Genomic DNA, 10,243 nt, shown 5'->3' with positions numbered 1-10,243 from the left:
TTGCCAGTCCTGGGGCGTAAATTCAGGGCCTGGGCACTGTTCCTGAACTTCTTTTTGCTCACAGCTAACACTCTACCACTTGAGCCACAGCGCCACTTCTGGCTTTTTCTGGGTATGTGGTACTGAGGAATCAAACCCGGGGCTTCATGCATGCGAGGCAAGCACTCTGCCACTAAGCTACATTCCCAGGCCCTTAGTTTACTTTTAATGAAAATGATAGGAAATATTATTAGGAAAGGAAACCACCTTGAGTAGCCCGGAAGTAGTCATTTCTAGGGACACATATTTTATGTTGTTTGTTATGGAAAGGCCCAGGACTTGTGGCACTGCCCAAAGGTAGAAAGTGGTGTGCCGGGCATGGTTTTAACTGGCTGGGTTATGTAAGTTAAAGATTCATTTTAGAACTATCTGTTGACCCATCTTAGGCTGGAATGAAGCCTGTAGTTAATCTTTAGGTAGTTGGAGTACAAACAAACCCAAACAATAAAAAAAAAAATCTTGTGACATTTTATGACCTAAGTGGCCACCTGGGCTGCTCCCTTGTAAACTGGAAAGCTTAATCAGCATGTTTTTTTCTCAGATCTTATGATGTTTGCCCTCCATTTTAGGTTTCCTTTGCATTTCTCTTCACTCAGAGAAACTTCTACATGTCATTCTCCCCTTCCAGGGCTTGAGACCCAGAAATCTCCAGGGAATGGGAAGTCAGTCAGTCTTCAGCTACTTGCTGTTGGTATGGGGCATAAAGCCTGGGTCAGGAGTCCCTTGCCCTTGCGCTTGGACAATAGGGTCAGCCGAGCACACTAGGATCTCGGGTCCCGGGTGATCCAGGAGCTCTGCAGAAGGGGACATGTCTTTTGGAGGTCTCAACCCAGGGCTACTTGGTTTAAGGATGAAGAGCCAGGCTGCAGAAACACACCAACGAGTTGGGAGCAGTGAGACACAGTAAATAGGAGCAGAAAAGGATTGGTACTGATGATTATAAAGAAGAACAGAACGAAAAACGCTCTGGTTTTGTGGACCCAGAGGACCCACTCAGCTTACAGCCAAGTCTGACATTGCATTGATCTGGGCTCAGCTACACTGGCTGGATTGGCTGGAATATGAATGCAGCAGTTAGTCTTCATCAGAGCATGTACTGCCTCATACCGTGGGTAGGGTATCAAGAACTGCTAGGCAGTAGTGCCTGGCTCGACATCTTTATCTTATCACCTAGCACACTGTTAATGTCGCCTTGACTTTCTTGCCCAGTCTACAATAGTAGGTTTTCGTCTGGGTTTTCAGAATGAAAGCCAAGGGGCCCTCCCAGTCAATGGATAACTTGGGCTTTGGGGTTTAGTTTGGTTGGTTTTTGAAGTGCAAGTAAGATAAGACTGATTTGCCTGGACTTTAATCAGAAGTACAAAGATGAAAGAATGGAAGCCTTCACCCTCAGGGAAGAGGGTGGGACGGAGAGCTGGAACACTGGAACAGCACAGCCCGGAGAGAGCGGGAAAGGAGTGAGTTTAATTCCTCAGAAGACAGAAAGGATGGAATCCATTGGCCTTAAACATGGAGATCTCTGTGAAAACAGACCATTTCTGGTGACTGACAGTTCATCTGCAGGCCCACCAGAAGATAATACTGGGGAAAGAAAGCAAAGCTCAGCAAAGAAGAGGGAGTCAGAATCCAAGCAGTGAAAATACTCACAGAATGCAACGAACAGGCAGGTCCTCGTCCAGACAGAGGTTGAATCCAAGACACCAAGTGACACGCGAGAAGATAGCCCAGTCAGAAACCAGCACCGTTCATCGGACTCATGTTTAGAGCTGCTTAGTCACCAGTTCTAGCTGGCCATTTGAACTAACCCTATCTCCTTTAGCCTGCACTACCTTTATCAGCTCAGCTCCAACCACCTGACCAGGCAGAGAGATGCATCCTTGACACCCCTAGCAACCTGCCCCGTACCAAAACCACAGCAAGTTCCCTCTCGGTACTTTCCCACCGACCAACCATAAAAGCCCAGAGTCTGTAAGCAGCAGTGGGCTCTAGCCTCTGCTAGAGATCCCCAGGGAACGTGTCCTCTCCCCAGTAAACCCAGAGCTGATGCTGAGTAGCCTCCTTACCCTTCTGTGCATTTCATTCCCTCTATCACTTCCAGAAAGGGATCCAAGTCCGTGATTAGAATCAAGTCAGAAACAAAGTGAAAGACCTCAGGTGGGAGACAAGGATCTGAAGGAAGGAGATAGCACAGTTCAATGTATCTCAGTCCCAAACAGGAGGAAAGAAGATGGTGAGTTCTTCTCAATGGATCTGAGTCCAAAACATTTATTTCAGCTAAGTCACAGCCCCAAAGTAGGTTACCCGAAGTTTAGTGGAGCCAGTCAACCTGGCATCTTGTGCCTGGCTTGGGAAGAATTCAGGCAAAACTCAAATATAGTTCCAAGTGATGGGAAAGTTTATTGGAAAAGAATACATGTGGGGATGGGAAGGTGGCTCAGTGGTAGAGTGCTTGCCTTGCATGCCTGAGGCCCTGAGTTTGATTCCTCAGCACCACATAAGCAAAAAGAAAAAAGCCGGAAGTGGCACTGTGGCTCAAGTGGTAGAGCGCTAGCCTTGAGCTGAAGAGCTGAGGGACAGCGCCCAGGCCCAGAGTTCAGGCCCATGAACGGACCCAAAAAATAAATAAATTAATTAATTAAATAAATAAATAAGAATACATGTACAGTATACTGAAAGTGGATCATCTCTAGGGTGAGAATGACCCCAGAGTCTGTTTGGAATGACTTTAGTATACACACAAGCAAGACTTTAAGCACCAGCCTTTGAGGGCCTTGATCCTCAAACATGGTCTGGTCCAGCAGCAGGTAACAGTGACACCACGAGCACTTCCATGTAAAATCCACATTGTCCCCAGATCTCTAGATAATTGACATACAAATTAAGGTTTGAAACTGTGCCTCTTACTGGACGTGATAGATACCCGGAAGGTCAGGTACTCAGAAGGAGATCGCAGAGAGAGGATTTCAAAGGTCAGCCAGGACACAGCAAGACCCTATCTCAAAACCCCAGGGGCTGGCTTAGGAGTTGGTGCATAAGATAGAGTGTTTGCCTAGCATGAGTAGACCCTGGGCTCCCTTCACACACACACACACACACACACACACACACACACACACACACCTCCAGTACAGACTGTGCATTCACATTTCCATTGCTTCCCTTCCTACCTCACCTTGACAGTGTCAAGTACTTTAATATGTACCAGTCAGATGAGTATGAATTGGGCGTCTGTCATTGTGATTTTAACTACTATTCCACCAAATCAATAACCATGGCTACTTAGCTGTCCTCTTAGTAATGGCAGATCTGGATTAACTCCAGCTCTTCCCCGTTAAAACCACTCTAAGGTGGTCTTTGCAGTGCGTGTGTAAGTGTGCACCGTAAGGCCAGGCTGACTGCTGTGTTTTGTGTGTCCCTGGGTGTGGCTGTCACATGAGATACAGACTGGCCTGAAATTTGAATTCCAGCTAAAGCATCATGTTGTAGTGGAGCGTGTGCTGTGCGCATGCGGGGCGCACGGCATGTGGGTGCTGCGTGCTAGACAAGCACTCTGCCACTGAGCCACCTTCCCAGCCCCAGATGGTCTTCTAATCCTGCTCAGGAGAGCTCCAGCCTGCGCCCCAATCACCTCCCGAGAGCCCTCCTCTGATGCGGTTCCATTCCCCAACTGAGATTGAGCGTACACTTTGGAGGAGACACATTCAAACCACTGCTGTTCATACAGTCCCGTGGTCCAGCGGGATCTCAAGTGTAACCAAGCATCCTGCATGTTTATTGGCTAAATCTGACAACTCCAGTCCTGGGCACCCTCTGCGCTTAGATGTCTCATCTGCTCAACAAGTCGCAAGGTGGGGCAGAGTCCCCCTGGCCAGGGAGCAGGGTGAGCTGGCACGGCTTTGTACAGGCTGTCTGAAGATTTTTCTAGAAAGGCGGTGACAGCCTACAGTGGTCCTCAGCCTGGAGGTTGGAAGTAGAGCAGCCCCGACCCCAGCCTGCAGTTGGAAGGCCAGCCTCAGCCCTCTCCAGGCCCAGGAGGTCTCACCCCCAGGCCCTTCTTTCTCCTCCCAGCTCTCCTTTGCAGTCCCTGCCCTGCAGTCCTGGGTAAGACTCCCTCCTGTGCTCCAGGCAGGCCTCAGAGGCCTTGGGTTGCCTTTCCTGCCTCAGCTGGCCCCAGCTTCCTCCATGGCCCCTCCTCTCAGCCCCCCGCCTGCATGCCTCCACCCCTGCAGTGTCCTAGCCCCAACCCAGTTCCCCAGCCCCTCCTGTGGGTTCCAGTCCCCCCCCCACCTGTCCAGCCCCTCCTCCTCCTCCCCTACACAGCCCCCCCCCCCCCAGGTATCTTAGCACCACCCTGGTTAGCTTCTTCATGAGCCATCATAACCCGCGACTCCGGTCATGGGGGACAGAGGAAGCGTAGACAGAGGAAGAAAAATTGGCATAGTCTGTCATCTCCACTGTCACGGGGAACGAGGTCTGCCATGAGGAAGATGGTGCACACGTAGGACATGGATCTGGTCAACAATCCCTGGGCGTTGTGTTTTTTAATACTCATTCACTCATTTCATTCATTCAGTGGTGTCGGCAATGTAACCCTGGGCCTTGCACGTGTCGGGCTGGGGCTGTGTCGCTGAGTGACGGGGACAGTGCTCAACTTGAACTTGTCTTCTGGTAACATGTTCAAAGTGTTTTTCCTGTTCAGTGAGTGCGTGGAAACGCGGCCAGCTGTGAGTGCTGCTACATTCACACTGTGGCCTGTGTGTGAAGTATCTCACGTCCACACGGGAGCAGCACTGGGCCACCCCTGTGGGAGACCCCTGCTCTCCCGAGACGGAGGGATTGAGAAGTACTGGGAAGCAAGGCAGCTGCCCAACGCCGGCAGTCCCGTCCGAAGCCTGTAAGCCCGGGGCCGCTCAGGGCGACGTGGCTCTGGGTTCAGTGGAGTGAGGTCCGCGGTGACACTGGCTGGTTCAGTGGAGTGAGGTCCGCGGTGACACTGGCTGGTTCAGTGGAGTGAGGTCCGTGGCTGGAGGGAGGATTCCAGTCTGGGACATTGCAGGAGTGGGTTACGGTCTGTCCCTTTGGGGCATAAGGCTTGTTTCAGCATTTGATCATATCAAAAAGTACATTGGAAAGAAAAACCTTAAAACAGCAGATCAAAGTCAGATTTTAAAACCTCTATATAAAATGAAAATTACCACCTATAAAGAAGTAGAGAGGGGCTGGGAAGGTGGCTCAGTGGTAGAGTAGCTTGCCTTGCATACATGAGGCCCTGGGTTCAATTCTTCAGCACCACATAAACAGAAAATGCCAGAAGTGGTGCTGTGGCTCAAGTGGTAGAGCGCTACGACCGGACCCCCCCCCCCAAAAATATAAAAAAATCATAGAAGCCAGTGGCTCACTCATGTCCATAATCCTAGCTACTCAGAAGACTGAGATCTGAGGATCGCAGTTAAGCCAGCCCAGGCAGGAAAGTTCATGAGATTCTCATCTCCAACGAACCACCAGAAAACCAGAAGTGGTACGTGGCTCAAGTGGTAGAGTGCTAGCTTTGAGCAAAAGAAAATCAGGGATAGAACCCAGGCCCAGAGTTCAAGCCCTTAGGACTGTCAAAGACAAAAACAAAAAAGAATAGAGCTTTCCTTTATTTCAAATACCTAGTGTTGGTTGATACTGATGTTTTCTTTTCTTTTTTTGGGGGGGGGGGTTCCAGTCGTGGGGCCTGAACTCTGGGCCTGGGCGCTGTCCCTCAGCTCTTCAGCTCAAGGCTAGTGCTCTACCACTTGAGCTACAGCGCCACTTCTGGCTTTTTTCTTTTTGCTTATGTGGTGCTGAGGAATCGAACTCAGGGCCTCAGGCATGCAAGGCAAGCGCTCCACCACTGAGCCACTTTCCCAGCCCGATACTGATGTTTTCTATTTTATGGACAAGTGAAACAGTATCCAAGAAGAGACTGTTAAGGGACATGTTGAATTATTTCTAGAACCAATGATTATTATTCAGCACCTGAAATAAATTACACAACTAAGTTGTAGTATTAGTTACATAACAGGGGATGAGAGAGAAAGAGAGATACACATAGTTTTTTCTTTTAACAAAGCTGATATTTACACTCATCCTCTTTTTTTTTTTTTGTCAGTTGTAGAGTTGTGGGAATTGAACTCAGGGTCTGGGCACTATCCCTGAGCTTTTTTGCTCAAAGCCAGCACTCTACCACTTTGAGCCACAGCTGCACTGGTGGTTAATTGGAGATAAGAGTCTCATGGACTTTCCTGCATGGGCTGGCTTTAAATTGCTATCCTCAGATCTCAGCCTCCTGAGTAGCTAGGATTACAAGCGTGAGCCACAAGCACCTGGCCCTGAGCTTTTTTATTTGAGGCTAGCACTCTACCACTTGAGCCACTGTTCCATTTCTGGCTTTCTGGTGGAAATAATCATTACATGAACTTTCCTGCCTGGGCTGCCTTTGAACTGTAGTCCTCAGATCTCAGCCTCGAGTAGGTAGAATGACAGGTGTGAGCTTCAGATGTATTTTTTTTGGTCAGTTTGGTGGCTTGAACTCTGGGTCTGGGTGCTGTCCCTCAGCTCTTTAGCTCAAGGCTAGCACTCTACCGCTTGAGCCACAGCACCACATCCAGTTTTCCAGTAGTTTTATTGGAGATAAGAGTCTCACGGACTTTCCTGTCCAGGCTGGCTTTGAACTGTGATCCTCACATCTCAGCCTCTGAGACACCTCTGAGACACCAGCGCCTGGCCGACCTAAATCATCTTTCAGCCCATCTTTCCAATGACTTTCTCCAAATAGTTTTTGGTACAGTATTTTGATTATAATAAACCATTTTGGGTTTTGTTGTTGTTGTTGTTAGTCCTGGGGCTTGAACTCAGGGCCTGGGCACCGTCCCTGAGCTTCTTTTCATTCACAAATAGCACTCTACCACTTGAGCCACAGCGCCACTTCCGACTTTTCCTTTGTATGAACCTAGGGCTTCATGCATGCTAAGCAAGCACTCTACCACTGAGCCAGCTTCCCAGCCCTAATCCATTCTTTTTTACTCATGTTTATATATTATATTTATATATTATATTATTTATATATTATATTTATATATTATTTATATATTGTATCAAAGAACACTAACTCCAGGACACAGGGCTGTTGGCCTTCTCAGCTCCCCGCAGTGCCCTGGCACCCTGCCATCCAGACACTTTCCTAGCCCAGAGGTAAACAGTTCTGACTAAATGAGTATAAGAGCTGAGACAAATCATTTCCTTCTGTGGAGACTTGTTAGTCTTTTCTCTAGCATACACTATCTGAAATCCCTGAGACACACACACACTTTTTCCCCCTTTGAATATGTTCCTTTCCTTTCTCCCTGTCTTTGTGAATTAAACCTCTTTCCCCTTTTCCAACACCTCTAGCCAGGATGAACCCCAAAGAAGCAACAAAGATAGTGTACCTGCCCCTTCTCCCCAAGCCATAGCCTAACACGTGCAAGTTAGCAACAGATTAGCAAAGCACCAGGACAGCGCAGGCTGAGGAGGGCAGAAGGCCGCAGGAGCAACGAGATGTCCGCACAAGTGGGTGGACATCAGCCCCTCAGTGAGGAGCCGGCCCAGCGCGGCCTGGGCAGCAAGAAAGGAACTGAAGGCAGGACCTGGGCGTCTTTCGCCAGGCAGCTTTTGCCAGCTCGACTGCTAGAAACAAAAATTGGCTCAGAAAAGCAGGGAAAGGCACTGGAGACATAGGCCACTCTGGTTGTATTTTTCATTTCATTTCACATCATTCCGTGATGTTCCAAACTTGTTCTCTGATGCCACTGTGTTGAGGGACTAGAGGATGTTTTCACCTTTTATTCACGAAAATTATTTTATTTCCTCTCTTTCTTTGCTCATGAATGCCTCCAGATCTGGGAAGAGACTGTCCAGATACCACTGGAAAGACTTGCAGCGCAATCGTTTCCTCAGTTCAACCCGTTCACTAATATCGCCATATTTTGTGTGTCTTGAAGAAGGATTTTGAAGGAAAAAATTGTCCTAAATGAAAACAAAAAGTCATTTCTCATTAAACAAGACAAAGCTTTGATAATCAGACTATGGTATAAAACATAGAATCACACCAGACAGTGGTGGCTCACACCCGTAATCCTAGCTGACTGAGATCTGAGGGTGGCAGTTCAAAGCCAGCCCAGACAGGAAAGTCCCGGAGACTCTAATGCCCAATTAACTACCAAGAAGGCCAGTGGTAGAGCTGTGGCTCCACGTGGCAGAAGGCTAGCCTTGAAAGCAAAGGCTCAAGGACAGTGCCTGGGCTCTGAGCTCAAGCTCTAAAACCTAAAACACACACAGAAGCGTTTGCCATTTGAACTAACTGCACAGGAGAAGGTGAACGCCCTGTGGGACCTCAGCTCGCTCGCCAGTGCCCAGGAATGGCGTGGAGCTGTTGGCACCATGACAGGTGCACAGTGGGTCTGGGAAGATCGACCCCACTTCTCAGCAGCTGAAGAGCCACAGCTCCTACCAGAGTGTTCCTACCACCTTTCTCCCCTGCTCTCAGCACACACACACAACTCCTCCCTCCCTGGTCCTAATGAACACTTCTTCTTATTCAGAATAGGGAGAGTTTAGGGGAGCAGACCAGGAGCACAGCTCGGGTTCCCACACTGGCTCTGTTGTTGCTTATTTGTGGCCTTAGGCCGTCTGGAGCACTTCCTATGTCCAGGGCCTCTGGGAGGAGGAGGCTGCTGCAGAGACTTATGGGAATGCTGGTCATTACCGCACAAGGTGGTTCTATTTTCATTTGTTTTATGTGTTTGGGCAGTACTGGGGCTTGAACTCTGGGCCTTGTTCTTCTAGGCAGGTGCTCTACTCAAATTACACTTCCAGCTCTTTTTGTTCTTTTTTGTTTTTGAACAGCATCTCATCCTGGGTGCCCTGGGCATAGTCCTCCTGTTCGTGGCTCCTACGCAGCTGGACTGACCGGCACGGACCTCTGCGCCCAGAGGTTTTTGGTTAAGATGGAATCTTACCAATTTTGGGCCAAGGTTGGCCTCAAACCACAATCAATCCATCTCAGCCTCCCAAGTAGCTAGGATTACATGTGTAAGCAACCAGGCCCAACTCCTGCTTGTTTTTTGGTTTTAGGTTTTTGGAGGTTTTTTTTGCCAGTCCTCAGGCTTGAACTCAGGGTGCTGTCCCCGAGCTTCTTTTTGCTCAAGGCTAGCGCTCTACCACTTGAGCCACAGTACCACTTCCAGCTTTTTCTGTGTACGTGGTGCTGAGGAATGGAACAGAGGGCTTCATGCAGGCTAGGTGAGCACTCTACCACTGAGCCACCTTCCCAGCCCCCTGGTAGATGTTTTTTTTACATATTCCCACTTTAGTGCTAAAGGTAAATGCCAAATGGACTCTGTTGCCCCGTGTTAGGAGTCATCCTAAGACGACCCAGGGCTGTGTGAAAGCAGAGCCCTTGTGTTTCATCTGTGTCTCCCCAGTGCCTCCACACAGGATGAACATGGCCCTGAATGAGAGGTGTGTGCTTGCCACATCCGTGTGTTCAGTGTGCAGACCTGCAGGCCTCTCCCAGGCTTCTCTGCTGCATCCACTAGTTCCTGGGTGTGTGTGCGGGGATGGGCCTAGAGGGGCGGGGCTATCGTGTTGGAGTGGCGAAGGTCTGTGTGGCCTACCTGCATCTCTATGCCCAGCCCCTCACCCAGCTTCACAGCTGGCAATGCTGTACAACCCATGGCTTTTAAATTAATTTTTTTTTTGCCAGTGTTACTTTTGCAAAACTTAGGAAACAGCTCAGCAACTGTCCACCCATGATCAGAGTTCACAGGGGAAGAAAATAGCCAATGCAGAAATGAGCTCAAGATCACTCATGACTAAATGCAATTTAAAACAGGGAGATTTTCTTTTGTGTGTGGTACAGGGATTAAACTCGGGGCCTCATGCTGGCTAGGCAGGTGCTCTATCATCTAAGTAATGCCTCTGGCCCCTTTCTGCCTTGGTTTCTTTCTAGGTGGAGCCCTGCTTTGACTGGGCTTCCTTCCCCTCCTCAGGCCTCCCGGGTTCCTGGAGATGGCGGCTCACAGCACGGGCGCAGACATGGACTGGCAGGTGCATGCGCACCACCACGCCAGCACTGGTGAGTCTCACAGACTTTTACGACAAGGTTGGCTTCAAACTACAATCTCCACTTACCAATGAG

The 10,243-nt window shown here is 49.1% G+C and overlaps 1 protein-coding gene across 1 annotated transcript in view; it reads right to left on the bottom strand.

Annotated features, from left to right (window-relative positions):
• Window positions 1-7,775: 7,775 nt before the first annotated feature.
• Galntl5 (polypeptide N-acetylgalactosaminyltransferase like 5) overlaps window positions 7,776-10,243 on the bottom strand; it is a 29,971-nt gene continuing 27,503 nt past the window's right edge. The window contains exon 9 of the mRNA XM_069997124.1: window positions 7,776-8,070. Within this exon, the coding sequence (XP_069853225.1) occupies window positions 7,900-8,070 (171 nt within the window). The 3' untranslated portion in view covers window positions 7,776-7,899. The remainder of the gene's footprint in view (window positions 8,071-10,243) is intronic.

Source organism: Dipodomys merriami, unplaced genomic scaffold (assembly GCF_024711535.1).
Source record: "Dipodomys merriami isolate MVZ:Mamm:240054 unplaced genomic scaffold, mDipMer1.0.p SCAF_5, whole genome shotgun sequence".
Lineage (NCBI taxonomy): Eukaryota > Metazoa > Chordata > Mammalia > Rodentia > Heteromyidae > Dipodomys > Dipodomys merriami.
The sequence above is the reverse complement of the archived record's forward strand: the minus strand, read 5'-3'. Positions and strand labels throughout refer to the sequence as shown.